This window comes from Oryctolagus cuniculus, chromosome 12 (assembly GCF_964237555.1).
Source record: "Oryctolagus cuniculus chromosome 12, mOryCun1.1, whole genome shotgun sequence".
Taxonomy (NCBI): domain Eukaryota; kingdom Metazoa; phylum Chordata; class Mammalia; order Lagomorpha; family Leporidae; genus Oryctolagus; species Oryctolagus cuniculus.
Genome location: NC_091443.1, coordinates 53,861,753 through 53,880,512, shown reverse-complemented (window position 1 = coordinate 53,880,512; position 18,760 = coordinate 53,861,753). Strand labels below are relative to the sequence as shown.

The 18,760-nt window shown below is 49.8% G+C and overlaps 2 protein-coding genes across 4 annotated transcripts; one reads left to right on the top strand and one right to left on the bottom strand.

The window, feature by feature from the left end:
- The first annotated feature begins 5,127 nt into the window (after window positions 1–5,127).
- On the top strand, window positions 5,128–7,312 carry TPPP2 (tubulin polymerization promoting protein family member 2). Of its 3 annotated transcripts, none has more exons than XM_008269322.2 (4): window positions 5,128–5,236; window positions 5,479–5,720; window positions 5,952–6,105; window positions 7,039–7,312. In XM_008269322.2, exons 2-4 carry the CDS (start codon window positions 5,548–5,550, stop codon window positions 7,219–7,221), a joined length of 510 nt encoding a protein of 169 aa, XP_008267544.1. In that variant the 5' UTR covers window positions 5,128–5,236; window positions 5,479–5,547; the 3' UTR covers window positions 7,222–7,312. The 3 variants fall into 3 exon arrangements, with proteins under 3 accessions (XP_008267544.1, XP_002717928.1, XP_008267545.1); XM_002717882.4 differs by having other exon boundaries at window positions 5,232–5,369; XM_008269323.4 differs by lacking the exon at window positions 5,128–5,236 and adding an exon at window positions 5,249–5,272.
- A 1,963-nt stretch (window positions 7,313–9,275) lies between these two features.
- RNASE13 (ribonuclease A family member 13 (inactive)) lies at window positions 9,276–10,593 on the bottom strand. The gene has a single exon (XM_070053942.1). The coding sequence runs from the start codon at window positions 9,927–9,929 to the stop codon at window positions 9,276–9,278; it is 654 nt and encodes a 217-aa protein (XP_069910043.1). The 5' UTR covers window positions 9,930–10,593.
- Between the last annotated feature and the right edge of the window lie 8,167 nt (window positions 10,594–18,760).

Sequence of the window (18,760 nt, the reverse complement as noted above, 5' to 3'; positions counted from 1 at the left end):
GGGTCAGGATGACTCAGGGGGAACCTGATAAGGGGCTTACGCAGGGGCATGGGACCGACACAAGATGGGAAATTTCCACTGAGATGTGTTTGTTTCCTAGGCCTAGGGGTCTCACCCAGCGTGCTGCAGGCAGAAGTGAGGCTGGGTCTGCCCTCAGATAGGGTTCTTCCAAGCAAGAGAGTTCCTTCCCAGGGCAACCTGGGTGCAAGTGTCCTAACAAGAACAGTTTGCCCCTAACCTCCTTCCCTTAGCCCAGGAGCAGCTTCAAACTACACCTTCAACTAAGTTGCAGTCTTAAGTACCTGCTCCGTGCAAGGTGCTGCGCACGGCAAAGTCAAAGAACTGGGAAATCTGGTCACACCCTCGACAGAAATTTATGATTGTGTTGTAGGGAGAAGGTAGAAACAGAAAAAGTTAAGAAAATTGTGTGAGTTTATACAAAAGCAGTTGTTTAGACAGTCCTGTAGCAGTGTTTCCCATCTTTCTCAAGTGGAGATCAGTAATTTCTGTTCCCACCTGATGGTTTCAATATGCCTGGTTGGAGAAAAGAGAAATACTTGCAAACACTTTCGTCCAGGTTTCTGGTCATCACCACTGCTGTACAGGTGGTGGTGGTACCTCTAATGTGCGAAGCACACTGTTTACTCAGTTCCTGCTCAGGCTTCTTTATACAGACAGACGCCAGGGCACCTTGCAATACTTCAGAAATTCTCACTCCAGGCGGCTGCAGCCCATAGGTTAAGAATCATTGTCTCACTGTAATTCAGAAGAGGGAAAGGGTTTTGTCCCTACTGCAGCCATAGAATATCTCAGTGGGAGAGGGGGACTTCTCTCTAGACAGAGCTTAAGGGAGAGTCTGGAGGCGGGGTAGACAAGTTACTTTGAAGGATCGAATAGTAGGCGTTATGTACAAGGCGTGTCCCAGATATTATCCCCAAACACAGTAATGTAAATGTTACTGTCCTCACGCTGCAGACCAGGAAACTGAAGTTCAGAGATGTTTACTGACTTGCACAAGGCCACCCAACTAATAAATGACAAACTCAGGATTCAAATCCCCACCCAGATCCTTGCTGCTCCTTCCACCTCAAGGTCACAATTAGATCATTATGACCGTAGTTGAAGAATAAAGTTGGTGATAGGTGGCTGATGTTTGGTAAGCTAGATTGGAGCCAAATTGTGTGGGTCTTTAAATGCTAGGGGAAAAAAGTTTGGCGGTTGAAGAGCCATAGAATATTCTTGAGCATAAGTGAAGGGTAGGAGCACTGCTTCTAAAAACTAACCTGATGGGGAGAAGATAGTAGAGATGGATTGTGAGATGGATGGGAGTGAGGCGAGAAGCATTAGATTTAAGGAAGGGATCATTGGGGCTGGCACTGTGGCTCACTTGGTTAATCCTCTGCCTGAGGTGCCAGCATCCCATAGGGGCGCCGGGTTCTAGTCCCACTTGCTCCTCTTCCAGGCCAGCTCTCTGCTGTGGCCCGGGAAGGCAGTGGAGGATGGCCCAAGTGCTTGGGCCCTGCACCTGCATGGGAGACCAGGAGGAAGCACCTAGCTCCTGGCTTTGGATCGGTGCAGTGCCGGCCATAGCGGCCATTTAGGGGGTGAACCAACGGAAAGAAGACCTTTCTGTCTCTCTCTCTCACTGTCTAACTCTATCTGTCAAAAAAAAAAAAAGCGATCATTTAGGGGTAAGCTTTTGATGCAGCAGTTAAGATGCCGCTTGGGGAGGGGGTTGCTGCTATATAGCAGGTAAAGCCAGGAGCTGCAGACTGGAATCCCGTATAGGCGCTGGTTCAAGTCCTGGCTGCTCCACTTCAAATCCAGTTCCCTGCTAATGTACATAGGAAAGCAGCAGCAGATGGCCCAAGTACTGAGGCCCGTGCACCCACATGGGAAACCCAGAAGAAGCTTCTGGCTTCAGATCAGCCCAGCTTTGACAGTTGTGGCCCTTTGGGGAATGAACCAATTGATGGAAGGTCTCTCTCACACTCACTCTCTCCCCCTCTAACTGCCTTTCAAATAAATCAGTCAATCAAAGAAAAAAAGAAGGAAAGACCTGCTTGACTGGCTCTCGTCCTGAGCTCAGAAGTAGTGTAGGGGGAAAAAAAGGCTGCCACATAGGAGCAGGCCCTATGGATAGCAGGTAAAGCCGTGGCCTGCAGCGCCAGCATCCCATGTGGGTGCCAGTTCGAGTCCTGACTGCTCCACTTCTGGTCCAGCTCTCTGCTACAGCCTGGGAAAGCAGTGGAAGATGAACCAAGTCCTTGGGCCTCTGTACCCACGTGGGAGGCCTGGAAGAAACTCCAGGCTCCTGGCTTCAGATTGACTCAGCTCCAGTAGTGACAGCCATCTGAGGAGTGAACTAGCAGATGGAAGATCCCCCCCCCGCCAACCTCTCAAATAAATAAATAAATAATTATTTAAAAAAAAAAAAAAAAGAATGCAACTTGGAACACCAACATCCTATTTCAGAGTGCCTGGGTTCATGTCCCACCTGTACTTCCGAGTTCAGTTTCCTGCTGAGGCCGACCCTAGTAGGCAGAAGATGATGGCTCAAATGCTTGGGCCCCTGTCACCCGCATGGGAGGTCCAGATGGAGTTATTGGCTCCTGGCTTCAGTCTTGCCCATTCTTGACTATTGCAAACCTTTAGGGAGTGAACCAACAGATGGAAATTCCATCTCTCTCTCTCTTTCAAATAAAATTTTCAAAACATTTTAAAGAAAGGGGTCATTTAAACGCTAAGGTAGTCATCCAGGTATGAAATGATATGGACTTAAATAAGGATGGAAGTAACAGGAATGGAAAGAAAGGAATTGATTTGGAAGACAGGGGTAAAAAACGATACAGAAATTGGTGACTGATTAAATGAGAAGGGGGGAGGGGTAAGTTACCATTAAGATCCCCAAAGTTCATCTATCTATGGGGCTTGTAGCCAGAGGAAAGGCTAAAAAAGGAAGCCCCTGAGAAACTTCTTTGACCCGCGTGGAAACTTACCTGGAAGATTTTCAGAGTCTAATATTCACCCTCACTCTGACCTGCCAGATCTGCTCTCTTCCAGGGCACCTGCTTTTCCTGTATCGAGTCCAGCATTGGAAGCCATTAAAAGCTCCTATCAAGATCGGTTTTCCAGAACTCATGCAGCTCACTATACTATACGGGAGACTTCAGGCTGGAAACAGGGGCAGTGCTGGACAGAGCCAGACTGTTTTCATGAACCCTTTCTATATGGCCTCGGTGTTTACGTTTCTCCCACCACCAAATGCATCCAAGGTGATGTTGTTAGGGAGTGGGGCCATTGGGGAGTCATGACTAGGTTTCAGGACAGAGCCTTTCAAAGTCAGTCCAAGGGAAGGGCAGGTGTTTGGCCTAAATTAAGATGCCACTTGGAATGCCCACAACCCATATCAGAGAGCCTGGGTTCAAGTCCTGGCTGCACTCCCAATTCCAGCTTCTCACTAGTGTGCACCCTGGAATACAGGAGATGATGGCTCTAGTGGTTGGGTTCCTGGCTCACAGAGAGACTTCACTTGAGTTACAGTTCCTGGTTTTGGCCTGGAACAGCCCCAGCCATTGTATGGATTTGGGGAGTGAAACAGTGGATGGGAGCTTTATCTCTCTCTCTCTCTCTCCCTCTCCCTCTCCCTCTCCCTCTCCCTCTCCCCTTTCACCCTCAAATATAAATACATTTTAAAAGAAATAAATAGGGGCTGGAGTTGTAGCATAGCATGTTAAGCCACCACCTCTGATGCCGGAATCCAATTTGGGTGCCAGTTCAAGTCCCTTATGCTCCACTTCTGATCCAGCTCCATGTTAAAGCTCTTGGGGAAACAGCGTAAGATGGCCCTTGCTACTCATGTGGGAGACCTAGAAGAAGCTCCTGGCTCCTGGCTTCAGCCTGGCCCAGCCCCAGCCGTTGTGGCCATTTGGGGAGTGAACCAGCAGATAGATCTTTCTCTGTCTCTCCCTCTCTCTCTGTAACTCTACCTTTCAAATAAATCAATCAATCTTTTAAAAAAGATTTTATTATTTGAGAAGCAGAGTTACAGACAGAGAGAGTGAAAGACAGAAAGACTTCCTTCTGCTGGCTCACCCCCAAAATGGCTGCAAAGACTGGAGCTGGGCCAATTCGAAGTCAGGAGCCAGGAGCTTCCTCCAGGTCTCCCACGTGGGTGCAGGGGCCCAAGGACACGCGCCATCTTCCACTGCTTTCCCAGGTGCATTAGCAGGAAGCTGGATCAGAAGTGGAGCAGCCAGGATATGAACCAGCACCCATATGGAGTGCCAACACCACAGGCAGAGGCTTAACCTAATGCACCACAATCCCAGCCCCAATAAATGAATCTTTTAAAAATAAATAATTGGGCTGGTGCTGTGGTATAGTGGGCTTAGCCTCCTCCTGCATCACCAGAATCCCATTTGGGCACCAGTTCTAGTCCCAGCTGCTCCTCTTCTGATCCAGCTCTCTGCTATGGCCTGGGAAAACAATTGAAGATGACCCAAGTCCTTGGGCCCCTGCACTCATGGTGGAGACCAGGAAGAAGCTCCTGGCTTTGGATTGGCTCAGCTCCAGCTGTTGCGGCCACCTGGGGAGTGAACCAGTGGATGGAAGATCTTTCTGTCTCTCCCTCTCTCTGTAACTCTACCTCTCAAAATGATATATAAAATCTTTAAATAAATAAATAATTTCAAGAGAGCCCATCACCCCTTCACCCCACCATTTAAGGACACAATGGGAAGGTGCCACCTGTGAACCAGGAAGCAGCCTTCACCAGACATGGGATCTGCCTGTGCCTTCATCTTAGCCTTCTGGGACTCCAGAACTATGAGAAATGAATTCCTGCTGTTTGTAAACCACCTAGTTCATTATATTTTATAGCACTCCAGACAGACGAAGACATCTTCCCTGAGCTTCCCTCAGCTTTTGTTATGGGGAGAGCACAAGGCTGTTTGACCAGAACCCAGAGGGTCGGTGAACTGGGAAGAAGTGAAGCAATGTGATCAGCCTACAGGGATAGAAGGTTGGTGGTGGCCTGCGCGCATCAACACACAGGGCTGAGAGACCAGAAGCCCTCCCCTCTAGACACAAGGGCTATACACAGGGACAAGAAGTGATGTCACATAGACACTGCTGAGGTCATAGACACTTTCCTCCTTGCCTCTTTCTGTCACCCCTCCCACACCTCACCATATAGTCTTCTGCCAGCAGCCCCTGCACAGCTGCACACACAAAGGTTGGGAAGGGTCAGACATCATCTGGGCACTGCTGGGTACAGGAAAGAAATGGGGAAGGGAACAGTTATTCAGTTGGTAGGATCCACACTAGTATCCGCAGTACTGGGACTGGTGGATTCATGCGGTAGCTGGGTAGGTGGGATGGGAGTGAGGGGGATGGGGGAGCAAACACCAAGAAGGAGGGGAGTTGTTCTTATCGCCGGCTATTTTTATATTAACCCCCATTCCCATTACTTCTCAGTCCTCCCTTCCCCTCGTCCCTGTCCCCTGAGGTTGCCCCGCTGCCACACTACCCCATCCCCAGCTGACCATGGCATCAGAGGCAGAGAAAACATTCCAGCGGTTTGCTGTCTTCGGAGACTCGTCCAGCAGTGGCACTGAAATGAACAACAAGAACTTCGCCAAGCTCTGCAAAGACTGTGGCATCATGGACGGCAAGGCAGTGACCTCCACGGATGTGGACATCGTGTTCAGCAAAGTCAAGTAAGCAGCAGAGATGGGGTTGCAGGGAGGAGTAGAACAAGCAGGGTAGTTGGTTGTGGAAGGGTTCATGTGGTGGCACCTTTGCCTGGGCCTACTGAACACCTACTGGGCCCCTGGCCCTCAAGAAACTCAGTGATAGGACAGGAGAGGCGAAATCTGAGTAAAAGAAAGATTATAACTTGAAAGAAAATGAGTTCATGCTCCAAAGTTCCTGGATTTCTGTCTGACCAGAGCCAAGAATGCCCGAACCATCACATTTTCACAGTTCCAAGAGGCAATGAAAGAACTGGGCCAGAAGCGGTTCAAGGGGAAAAACCCAGACGAAGCCCTGGAGAACATTCATAAGCTCATGGAGGGCAAGGATCCGGCCACCACTGGAGTGACCGTGAGTGACGTCCTTCATCCCTGGCCTGGATCCTACTTCCCTAACTCCCTTCTGCTTCAGGCACCACCACCACCCCCCCACCCTCGAGTGTCCCTAACCCTGCCAACAATATAACTATGGGGAGACAGGGCAGAAATTCTGCATTGGAACAGGTCTTTCAGAGGTGAGGAAAATGTGGCCAAGAGAGGAAGTGACTTGCCCAAGGTGCTTAGCCATTTTAGAGACAGGCATTTGGCCTAGCAGTTGAGACATCCCTTAAGGACAAGTGCATCCCACGTACAAGTTCCTGCATTTGATACCCAGCCCTGCCCCTGACTCTAACTTCCTGCTAATGCAGACCTGAGAAGGAAATGGTGGCTCAAGTAGTTGGGTTCCTGTCCAGCTAGATGTAGATTGAGTTCCCTGCTCCCAGCCCTGCCATGGTGCACTTAGAGAGTGAACCAGTGGATGGGAGCTTGCTGACTATATAAATAGTGAAATCCAGACGCATTCCCAAGTCGCCAGTATCTGAGCCAGACAGCTAGGGTATGGTGGCTCCTGGTGGCCATTCCTGTAGAGCACTTGGTACCTGGTCACCACTCATCCTGCTGCCATTATTGAAGGTTGACGCCACCTCTCGTCCACCTTCTTCCTTAATTGTCCCCTCTGTACTTTCTTCTCTGCATATTAAGCTTGGGGTGAAGGCCTCTGGGCAGCTGCCTGGTCAGAATGACCCCTCCTGAAACAGAAAAAGGTGCTCTCCTGCCCCACACACTGCACACGTTCCCAGGCCAGAAAGCTCCTCCCTCGCGGGTGAGCAGCTCTTGCCAGAGTTCCTGCCCTGAGAAAGCAGCACAGTGCCAGAGGCAGCGCAAGAGCTGCAAACACTTGATCGGAGGCTCTCAGGTCATCTGGGGGAAGGAAGAGGGCTCAAACCCATTCTCTGGCTTGCAGAAAGCAACCACGGTGGGTGGAGTAGATCGTCTGACAGACACCAGCAAGTACACCGGCACCCACAAGGAGCGCTTTGATGAGAGTGGCAAGGGCAAGGGCATTGCAGGACGCGAAGAGACAACTGACAACTCAGGCTATGTGAGTGGCTACAAGGGTGCTGGCACCTATGATAAGAAGAAGTGAAGACAAGCCTCGTCCTAGCCTGCCAGCCCCCTGACCCTGCATCTTTAACACCAGGGAGCATGGGAGACAATAAACATCTGTGTGTGCATCAGCTGATGGGCTCTGTCTAATAGGTGAGGGATAGGCAGGCCCACTGGTGTTGTGAAAAGGAGAAGAGAATGTCCGTGAAGCCAGGGTTTTCTGCCATATGCCCTTCACCTTGCTTAGCCTCGTGCCTATAGCCCTGAGTTCAACAAATACTTGTAAGAATTGGGCTAAGGAGTGTATTTCTAGGTAGGAGATGAACCAAATGTGGAAGTGAAACTATGTGCTACTTGTGCACATGCATCCTGGTATCCACCTGCCTCTACCTCCCCAATTGGAGTAGCATGTCTTTTTTTTTTTTTTTTTTTTTTTTTTTGGACAGGCAGAGTGGACAGTGAGAGAAAGAGAAGTAGAGAAAGGTCTTCCTTTACCGTTGGTTCACCCCACAATGGCTGCTGCGGCCAGCGCACCACGCTGATCCGAAGCCAGGAGCCAGGTGCTTCTCCTGGTCTCCCATGCAGGTGCAGGGCCCAAGCACTTGGGCCATCCTCCACTGCACTCCTGGGCCATAGCAGAGAGCTGGACTGGAAGAGGGGCAACCGGGACAGAATCTGGCGCCCTGACCGGGACTAGAACCCGGTGTGCCGGTGCCGCAGGCGGAGGATTAGCCTATTGAGCAGCGGCGCTGGCCTGGAGTAGTATGTCTTGATTTGACAAACTGTGACCCAGATGCCACCAGGAGCTCCTTCCCAGTCCCCACCTTCCTCGTTGCAATGTTGATTTTGCTGAGTAAGACAAAGAACCCAGCTAGGGTGTCCTGAATCCTGTTGTGAATTTGGTTTTGAGCAGGGGTGAAGGCACAATCCATGTTAACACCCAACCCAAAATTGAGTTCTTCCCCACCTCACTTCCAACATGGTACTCACAGATGTGAGTTTCGAACACTGCTAGGGTAGCCCAGAGAGATGGTCAGAAGTGGTGGCCACCAGGACTCTGGGAGCAGGAGTTCTGGCACAGTAAGGAAAAGGGAATTAAATCAGAACTCAGTCGATATGCTTTTAACTTTTTATTTTGAAGTGGTTATAGGTTCACAGGAAGTTGTGAAATATGGTACACCCTCCTCACAGTTTCCCCCAGTGGTTACACCTTAAATAACTTAAAGCTTTGCGTGACTGGGGATGGGCCTTTGTCCTCTGCCTTGTCAGTGGCAGACCCTGGAGTTTGGGTGATGCTAGAAGGAGCTACGGGAAGGAAAGGGAGCAGAAACCTTTGGAGAATGAATGACAGGATGATAGAAGATAGCTTGACATTCATATGAGTCAAGGTAAGAAAGATGGATGGAGAAGGTAGAAAAAGGAAGGAAGACAGGACAGCTAAACTTGGGGGGAAGACAGCAGTGGTCACTGTGGAAGAAGGAGGGAAGAAAGGACAGTTCCAGTAAGGGAGGATCAATGTTGTCACAGAGAGGAGCAGGCTGCAGCGGGGCCGGGGGCCGGGGGCTGGGGAGTGAGGCTGCAGGGAGTGTGCAGGTCTCAGGAGGTGGCTGCAGCTAGAGACACTCACTGTGCAGGTGAGCGAGTGCAGGGTTAAGGGGAAGTGGAGACGACAGAGAGCTGCAAGGCAGTGGGGATGGGGAAATGAGATGAGGAGCTGGGTGCCTGTTGCCATGGTGTGAGCTGTGGCCCTGGGCCTCTGTCCCAGGATTCAGGATCTGGCCCAGTGAAAGGACAGTTACTGCCAACTGGACACAGTGAGCTTCTTGGGTGGGTTTTACTGTCTCTAGGAGAAGAGGGGTAGTAGTGGGGGTGGTGAGAGCATGGTAAACAAGTTGGAAAGACCCTGGATGAGAGTTAGGGCTTCGCACATTGATCAAAGCTCTGGACATCTTCCTATCTACCTGACCTTTTGTGAGAGAGTCCCGCCTGCCTTGGAAGTCAGGGAGAAAGTCTCGCTACAGGGATCACAGTTTTAGAAATGGAGACAGGCTGGCCTATAGTGGTGGGGGCTGGAGGATTTGGGAATTAGATTCCCTAGTAGAGGCCTATGATACCAATTGGTTCAGCATCATACCTGCCAGAGCAGAGCAGGTACAGATGTTTGTTGGTTAGGGTGCTGTTGTAGCGGCAGCTTGTGGGGGGCTGTTTGGCGCCCAGGCTGCAGACCGTGACAGGGAAGGAGTCCTGGGTCAGAGTGCAGTATTTGTTGTAGTTCTCACAGAAGCTCTTGCTGTCCTTGCAGGACTTCTGGATGGCATCCCAGGGGGCATGTATCACATAATGGATCTTTGGGCAGTACCAGTGCTCTATTCTTCCCCTCACATAGGCCATCATACCATTACAGTAGCCCAGGAAGCTCTTTATGAACTTAACCTTGGGATAGTCGATGTATAAGGTGCGGAAGTTCTCGGTGTCAGACTGCATATTGATGTCCAGGGAAAGAGCTGGCCCTAGAAAAAGCTGGAAGAAAAGGAGCCGGGCCACAGCTGCTGCCATTCCTCCTGCTGGCAAAGGTAAGGTGGTTGGAGGCAAGGATGGGACTAGAGTGGCTGCTGCCCCTTCCCAGGGTCTCCAGCGTTGCCCAGCCCTCCCTGACTTCGAAGAGCTGGATGGTACCTCAGAGACCATCCTGCCCAAGTTCTCATGACCCAGAGGGAAGAGGCATCTGCCCAGAGCCACCCAACTCATCAGCCACCTCAGCCATTGCTTTCCTCTCTTGGGCCGCTACAGGCTCTCAACCTTACCAGGTCTGTGGGCTGCAACACTTGCAGAAAAAGAAGTCTGACTGGTCCTTGGATGAGAAGATCTTCCCAAGGGGGACAGAGGAAGCAGGCTGAGCTGATGATTCTCTGATGGCTCCATTTAAAGGACAGGAGCTGAAGACAGCTGGCCTGGGGCAGGGGGGGAGAGAGGGGGAGTGGGAGAGCTCTTCTGCCCAAGACCAAAGACACCCCAGAGGTGACATGAGGCTAGAAGGGTTTCTGGATGAAGGCCAGTCTGGGAGGAGGGAGTGTCCCACTGAGTCTGTGGAGCACCTGTGCTGAGGGGGTTGGAAAATGGGAGGAAAGACATTGTTGTCTGGTCGTCTCCTCTCTGGTGTCAAGAGAACACTTGGTTCCAACATCCCTGCCAGAAGTCCCTAAGTTCCTGGGCTTCCTTTGATGTTTTCTCTGGCCCATTGGCCCTGAGCCTGCGGCAAGGTGAGAAGGAAAGTGCTGTTATGTTTCTGAGGAACAAAGTGCCTCCTTCCCGACCCTCTGAGAACAGAGGGCCCACCACGCCCTCTCTCCACACACAGGTGGAGCCCACAGAGGCCTGAAAGTGTTAGCCCACCAAAGCACCAGGCTGACAATCGAAGGCCTCCCCATGGACTCTCCACAGGACCCATCATCAACCCCACTCACCAACACTCCTCACCTGTGACATCAGGCCCTGTGAGAGTCAGGACAGTTCTAGAAAGCTGCACATGCTGACTGAAGCCTCAACATGGCCACACAGCCTAGACCAGAGGGCATGTGGACTGCCTGAGCCTGGCCAAATCAGATTCTTGCCATTGGTTGGTCTTTGGGCGGTTTGTCACACCAGGGAAAGGGCCAGGGTCCTGTCGTTTACACTCACTTCTCTCCCTTTATTGGAGCCACAGAGCTTGCTCCCTGGCACCTGCCAGCCCCAGTCCATGACTTCCACAGGTTGCTCAGACCTGCTCTCCCTCAGGGTATTGTGCAGAGCTGGGACTTCCTCTTGGGAGAGCTGGGTCACCCTCACCCTGGAGAATGAATGGGAAACAGAGTCAGAGGCATGAACCCTGGGCATTCCCAGGCCCACTATGTAGCTCAGGAGCAGAAAGTGTGGGGCCACAGAGAGACAAAGAACCCTAAACTGGCTCTTTGAACAGCACTAACCGGGGTCTCAGACTGAATCCATCCTCCCCACTACTTGCTTCTCCTCCTGTGTGGTCTGTTTCCTCACTTGCCTTTGTGAGAAACCTGAAGAGTGATCCCAGACCCCCCAACATCTCTCACCCACCAAAAGTAGGAATCACTGTTGCTGGTCAATGTTGAGGCTTTCGGTTGAAACAGTCTGGGCACTGAATCCCAGCTCTGCAGCTTGCGTGCTGTCTACCATCCATCTAAGTTAGCTAAACCCCTGGAAAACTTTCCTTTCTGCTGTTCATGAGGGTAGAACTTCATACCTCCTGGTAGTATGAAGATCCATGAAGATGTAGTAAGAGTTTCTAACCCCGTGTGCGGCACACTGTGAATCATCCAGATGAATCCCTCAGTTATGCAGTCTTATTTCAAATCCTATTTATTTTATTTTAAAGGCAGAGATAGAGATAGACAGTGATGGTCCTTCTGATTTACTCCCGAAATGCCTACAACATCCAGGGCTGGGACAGGCCAAAGCCAGGAGCCTGGAACTCAAATCAGATCTCTCACGTGGATGACCCAGACCCAAGTACTTGATCTATCATCTGCTGCCTTTCAAGGATGCACATTAGCAGGAAGCCAGAACTGGAAACGGAGCCAGGACCCAAACACAGGAACTCCCATACATGATGCAGGCATCTCAAGTGATGTCTTAACCGCGGCACCAAATGCCCGCCTCTCCAAGTCCTGCTTCTTCCTCTGCTCAGGCTCTCCTCTCTCCTGGACACTTCACATTCTCTGACTGGAGTAAGGCTCACTCGAATATACCTCTCATACAACCACCAGATAAAATAATGTAGCCCCATTTCTTATCTAAAACTGCAGTAGTTTCTTGTTTCTTATAGGATATAGTCCAAATTGCATGTCCCAGGACATAAGGCCTTTCATGGTCTTACTCCTCAGCATGTCTGCACCTGCACCTACATCCCTGCCTGCTTCCCACCTTGTGCCCCCAGCCCACCTCCATGCCCCTGCTTGTTCTGTCTCCTCCACCTGAAATGCTGCTGCTCCTCCCCCTCCCCCACTTATCTCCACCAATTCAATGGTGCCAGTTCGTAGAGACACTCAGTCTAGTTCATATAGACACTCAGAGGTCCCATCTGAGAAGCCGCTACTGGAAGGAAGACCTCCCAGAAAGTGTGTACAGACAAGCAAGAGAGGAGAAAGCCCACACAAGCACAGGTCTCATGTGCATCCTTCAGGCTGCCCGACAGGACAACACTGAGCACAAGCCCGTGCAGGGTGCTGCCTGAGCCCGGCAGACTCAACTCTGCTTTGAGGAAGTCAGCTAGGTTGTGGTCCCAGCCACGAATCATGCTACCTCTTTGCTAGTCCCTTAAAGTTTCAACTTCCCTGGGAAAACAAAGGGGGCTTTTTGTGCCTCTTGGTCTTCCTCTTCATTTCCCACTGCCCTTCACCACCCGGAACCACTCCTACCACTGCCACTCGCCTCTGCATGGACTAGAGGAGTAGAACAGCACGTTGTAGGGGCAAGTTCAGGACTTACTATTGGATGACTTCTGAGCTTCTGTTTTCTCTTCTGTAAGATGGAACAATACCTTCCTTACCTCATCAGGCTGCAAGAATAAAATGAGGCAACAGGCATGAAAGTGCCTTTTAATAATTTAACAATTTATAAATGGACAACTAGATCCTGCATGTCCCCATTAGGTCCTACACCAACTCACTTTTGACATCTGCAAAGCCTCTTTTATGCTCTAAATAGGCCTGTGGGCAATACCCCCACCCAGGCCCCATCCCTGCTCTGCCAAGGTACGGCGCCTCTAACTCCTGGCTTAGAATTCATTCATCTTCATATTTTTTAAATAGTTAGATACTATCTGCAAATCACTTTGACGACTGTTGTGGGGAAATGCCAAGGTGAATAAGATCATTCTAGTCCAGATGAAACTTACTCCCCCTGGGATTTGGCACACAGACATTTGACACAAAGGCTAGGTGCAGAGCCAGGGAAAGTGCTGAGTAGGACTGAGGGAGGGATCTTTGAGCCCCGCTGTGCCCGTCTCTCTAAGTTCTATCCTAGGGGTAAGTGTTGGACAGAGTGCTTAAGTTGCTGCTTGGCAGGCCTGTATCCTCTACCGGAGTCCCCAGCTGCTCTGCTCCCAATTCAGCTTTCTGCTAATGCACAGCCTGGGAGGTAGCAGATGATGGCTCAAGTACTTGGCTACTGCCACCCACGTGGGAGACACAGACTGAGTCCCAGGTTCCTCACTTCGGCCTGACCCAGCCCTGAATTTTGCAAGCATTTGGATAGTGAACTGGTGGATAGAAGACTTCTATGTGTCTGTCTGTCTGTCTGTCTCTCTCTCTCTCTCTCTTTCCTTGTTTCTCTTTCAAATTAAGTGAAAATAAAAACTTTAAAATAAAATTCTGTCCTGGAAGTGCTGACCCATAAGATATCTTCTTCTGTTCCAACATCCTTATCGTGGTTTCCTATGCTCCTAGGGCCTGGGGTCTGTGGGATTCGTTTCCCTTCCACTGGACTTTGCAGGTTCAAGAATCAGCCTGGAGATGAAGGAGCTAAGTTCCAGAGTGTCAGTAGTTTGCTCAAGGTCACAAGTCTAATTCAGCAGTTCTCAAGCAGAGACAGTTCGGTAATGTCAGGAGCAATTTTTAGCCATTACAATCAGGAGGTGTTACTGGAGTTTACCAGGGATAGTGGTAAAATCCTGTATGGATTGTTCCCACAAAAAAGAGTTATCCAGACAAAGATGCAAACAGTTCTGAGGTTAAGAAGAACTGGTCTAGTTAACGAGATAGTCAAATGACATAAGAGCAGACTTACCTGTACCTTATGTATTTAAAGGAATTAGGAGTTATCTAAAATTTATATTTTTAAGATTTATTTATTTGAAAGGCAGAGTTACAGAGAGGCAGAGGCAGGGAGAGAGAGAAAGGTCTTCCATCCACTGGTTCACTCCCCAGATGACCACAGTGCCAGTCTGAAGCCAGGAGCCAGGAGCTTCTTCAGGGTCTTCCACTTGGGTGCAGGGGCCCAAGGACTTGGGCCATCTTCCACTGCTTTCCCAGGCCACAGCAGAGAGCTGGATCAGAAGTGGGGCAGCCAGGACTTAAACTGGTGCCTATTTGGGATGCCGGCACTGCAGGCAGCAGCTTTGCCAGGTATGCCACAGTGCTGGCTCCTAGAAAGATTTTTAAATATTTATTTGCTTGAAAGGTAGCATTACAGAGAGAGACAGTAGGAGTGAGAAACCTTCCATCTGCTGGTTCACTCCCCAAATGCTCACAACAGCCAAGGCTGGGCCAGGCTGAAACCAGAAACCAGGAATGCCTCCCAAGTCTCCCACATGGGTGGCAGAAAACCAAATACTATCTGCTGCCTCCCAGGTGACTTAGCAGGGAGTTGAATCCTAAGCAGAATACTCAGGACTAGAACTGACATTCAAATATGGGTTGAGAGCATTCCAAGCAGTGGCTTAACCCACTGTATCACATCAGTTACCCCAGAATTTTGTTAAACAGATTTTGATTGTCTTGGTGCTAGTTCTCCTATCAGCAAAAGGAGTAACTAGGGGCCAGAACTGTGGCGCAGTGAGTTAACACCCTGGCCTGAAGCACCGGCATCCCATATGGGCACCGGTTCGAGACCCAGCTGCTCCACTTCTGATCCAACTCTCTGCTATGGCCTGGGAAAGCAGTGGAAGATGGCCCAAGCCCTTGGGCCCCTGCACCCAAGTGGAAGACCCGGAAGAAGCTCCTGGCTCTTGGCTTCAGATCGGCACAGTTCTGGCCATTGCAGCCAACTGGGGAATGAACTATTAGATGGAAAAACTTCTCTTTCTCTTTCCCTCTGCCTCTCCTCTCTGTGTAACTCTGACTTTCAAATAAATAAATAAATCTTAAAAAAAAAAAAAGGAGTAACTGATAGTTCACCATTGAAACAATAACTGTGAGTTATTTTTCTTGTAAAGATAACCCTCTGCATGCCATCATTTTTACATTCTCTCCCTTCCCTGCCCAGTGATAAGCATTTATAGAACAACTAGCTGCAGGGAGGGGTGCACCAGCAGGAATGATTCCCCACGATTGAGAAGAGCCCCAAGACCTTTCCCCAAATGTGTCCTCATGATTTCAGTGGCATTACTTTTGACTCTGTCCAACGCAAATTGCTCAAACAGCATACTGTGTCATGGACAATTTCTGGGTTGTCCTTGAACCCAAAGGATTGCTTCAGCAATCTCAACCTTAGCTGCTGTGTCAGTTCCTCTATCTGCTAACCAGCTCTGTGTGTTGATAATGAGCCAAACTGGGACTGGGATTATTCAAGAGAGGAATAGATGTCTTCTAATCTAGAGCTTGAATCAGGATCACTTACATGCAAGGCACTCTGCTATGTCCTTTGGAAGGTGCAAAAGAAGTATAACGGGTGATCCCAGTCTTCTGGGAATTGACAGTCTAAGCTAGAGGAAAACAATTATTTAGAGTAGCTCAAAAAGTTCATGAAACATTAAATTTAAATTTAATTCCAATTTAAACTCTTAATTCTAAATTAAATACCAATTGCTTAGCCTAGCAGTTAAGATGCTGGTTAAGATGTATGGCTCCCACATCAGAGTACCTGGGTTTGATACCCAGCTCTAGTTTCTGATTCCAGCTCCTTGTTAGTACAGACCCTAGGGAGCAGAAGTGATTGCTCAAGTAATTGATTCCCCACACACCACTACGTGGAAGACCTGGATTGAATTCTTGTCTCCCAACTTCAGCCTCAGCCCACACCTGACCATCACTGGCTTTTGGGGAGTGAATCAATGGATAGGCGTTCTTTCCATCTCTTGCTGTTTCTCTGCCACTCAAATTAAAAAGAGAGAGAGAGAGAGAGAATTTTATTTGCTGGAAAAATTTTTGAAACCCATGCATAGATTTTTTTAAAAGATTTATTTATTTGAAAGGCAGAGTTACAGAGAGAGAGAGAGAGAGATCTTCCTTCTGCTGGTTCACTCCCCAAATGGCTGCAACGGCGGGAGCTGGGCCAATCTGAAGCCAGGAGCCAGGAGCTTCTTTCCAGTCTCCCATGTGGGTAGCAGAATCCCAAACACTTGGGGCATCTTCTGCTGCTTTCCCAGGTGCATTAGCAGGGAGCTGGATTGGAAGGATTGGACATGAACCAGTATGCATATGGGGATTTACCCACTATACCACAGTGCCAGCCCCACCATGCATAGATTTTTATAATACTAATCTTCCATGAACTTTTTCAAGTACTCCCATCTAAAGGAAGAAATAATGATTCAAAATTATGTCTTAAAGATAGCAAATGCTTTAGGAATGTAGAGGAATGTAGAATAATCTCTGTGACTTGAGACTCAGAGGCAGTTTTCCTGGGGGAAGGGCAATGTGGGGGCCCTGAGATGGGTAATGAGGGGTTGAGTGGAGATAAAGAAGACTGAAAGACATGTCTGAGGAAAGGGAGAACATCAATCTGGTTGCCATCTCAGTGCAAGAAAGTCAGAGATAAAGTTGGAAAGACTCTTTTGCCAGTTGTGGAGGCCTGAGTGTCAGGCTAAGGAATTTATACTTTATTCTATACGTACTGGGGAACTGGCCAGGGCTTGGGAGACAGGGTGACCTGGTGGAGCTCTCACCCCTAGACCAGGTTCCTCTCTCCTGCATCCTGGCTCTCTAAATACAATGGTCCGGGAGCCAAGGATTTCAACCTTATGTTAGTGCTCCCTCCTCCAGATCCACAGCTGTTCCAGGAAAGGTCATGGGAATCGAAAGACCCGAGGCGAGTCTCACATCTGACCCCAACTTGCTGTGTATCTACACAAATGAGCCCATTCCTCTTACTTGTCCAAGGATCAACTACATTAGAATAACAGAACTTGGACCTGCTCCTGCTTGCAGGGAGTCTCATGGGCTTTCCATTGGTATCCAGAGGCCGTGTGGAACTCCGGAAGAGAGAGAGAGGAGGCTCGGCTCTGAAGGGTGGGCACCAATCCAGGCCCAGCCTCCTCTCTGCCCTCCCTCCCCCACTCCTAAAGCAGGCAAGAGGAAACAGCAGCTGTTGTCCCGTGGGGAGCATAGGCACAGGTCCACCTGGCACAGTTGGGATTTTCACAAGGCCCGTCCCAACTTAAACACACAGCAGCAGCCCAGAGAGAGCTTGGACCGACAGCAGGAGCGATGGCGATGGAGTGAGAAAGTGGCTGGGGTGGAGGCTGCTCCTGTGAGGGCCTCTCCCTTCCCTTCTCTCTCTCTACTTTGTCTCCAGCTCTCCCCTTTGCTTCTCTTCCCTTCTGCAAGCTCCGTAGCCAGTCCTTGGCCTGAAGCCTGAGTCCTTTTGTTCTTCCGGACCTTGTTCCCCTTCCTCCATCTTTTTTCTTGCCCCATAAATGCTATGAAATAAAGCCACAAAATTATTCTAGCAAGTGCAAAGTCAAGTAGATCTTGCAAGCCGAATGGCTGAGGCACAAGCCAAATCACCTTCCCGAGCCAAGTAATGGCAACAAAGCAGAGGTGTCGCCTGAGTTGTAGGGATGGTGTTGCAACTCTTCTACTTCAGTTTTGTGTGCAGACTTCAGTCTTTCCTCTTTTCCCTTTGACCCGATTGTAGGGCCGTGTTTATTTCACTTGCACACAGCACCGAGGCAGCCTTCTGGAGAGCCTAGCATAATGGCGCTGAAGAACAAACTGGGGTAATTATAATGACAGGAAAACACAAGAGCAGAGGGCAGTTCAAATCGTGGTTTGGAAACATCTCATTCTAGGATAATGGGAAGTGGAAGGGAGACTCTGGCTGGGAATTCAAAGGAGTTCACAGCCTCCCTCCCCCCATCTCCTCCCACGCCAAGGGCTGGCCCCTGGGGTTATGCATTTGATCCACAGACCAAAACCATAGATTTTATCTGCAAACACTTGCGTTTCCACAGCAGCAGGCGCAGACCACTCTATCCAGAAGTTCAGCCTGCAAAGATTAGGCACCTTAACAAAGGAGTGAGCTCTTCCCACTGCCAAGGCCTCGCTCTCTGAGAGCAAATAAGCCGACTGAGGGCTACGTGCGCTTGTTCTTGGTTCTCTCTTGCCATCTAGTGGCAGGTCCCATTTCCAGCACCACTTTGTCTCCCAAAGATCCTTAACCTATCTACTGCTGTGCTCTCCTGCTTTGAAAATGATCCCACCACCACCATGCCGGCCCATCTTCCTGTCTTGAAATCCTAACTTCTAGAATACAATACAAATGTTATGACCAAGATGGTTTACGTGATCTCTCTGCAGATTTAATCCACACAACTGCCCGGTGATTCTTTGAGCAGACAGGTGCTCTCTCAGGGCTGCCCATTGCATTCAGGAGGAAAGTCCCAGCCTTTCTAATGGTTCCCATGGTTTTCCATTATCTGGCCTCCAGTCCTTCTCTAACCCTCATTCACCTGCTCTAGTCACGCCAGACACCTGCTGTTCCTCCAGCGCCCCAGGCACTTGTGGGCTTTGGGGCCTTTGCAGTGCTGTTTTCTCCACCTGGGGCCGTCTTCCCTCAGGCGAGTATACCTTCTCTCTCTTATCTTGGAGTCTCTGTCCCAGAGTCGCCTATCTCAATAACCCTACTTGGAA

Bases quoted from the DNA above. Each gene is read 5' to 3' on its own strand.
- TPPP2 (XM_008269322.2), top strand. From the start codon at position 5,548: ATGGCATCAGAGGCAGAGAAAACATTCCAGCGGTTTGCTGTCTTCGGA. The intron at 5,721-5,951 runs GTAAGCAGCAGA...CTGTCTGACCAG, and splicing joins ATCGTGTTCAGCAAAGTCAA to AGCCAAGAATGCCCGAACCA. The intron at 6,106-7,038 runs GTGAGTGACGTC...TCTGGCTTGCAG, and splicing joins CGGCCACCACTGGAGTGACC to AAAGCAACCACGGTGGGTGG.
- RNASE13 (XM_070053942.1), bottom strand. From the start codon at position 9,929: ATGAGTTGGGTGGCTCTGGGCAGATGCCTCTTCCCTCTGGGTCATGAG.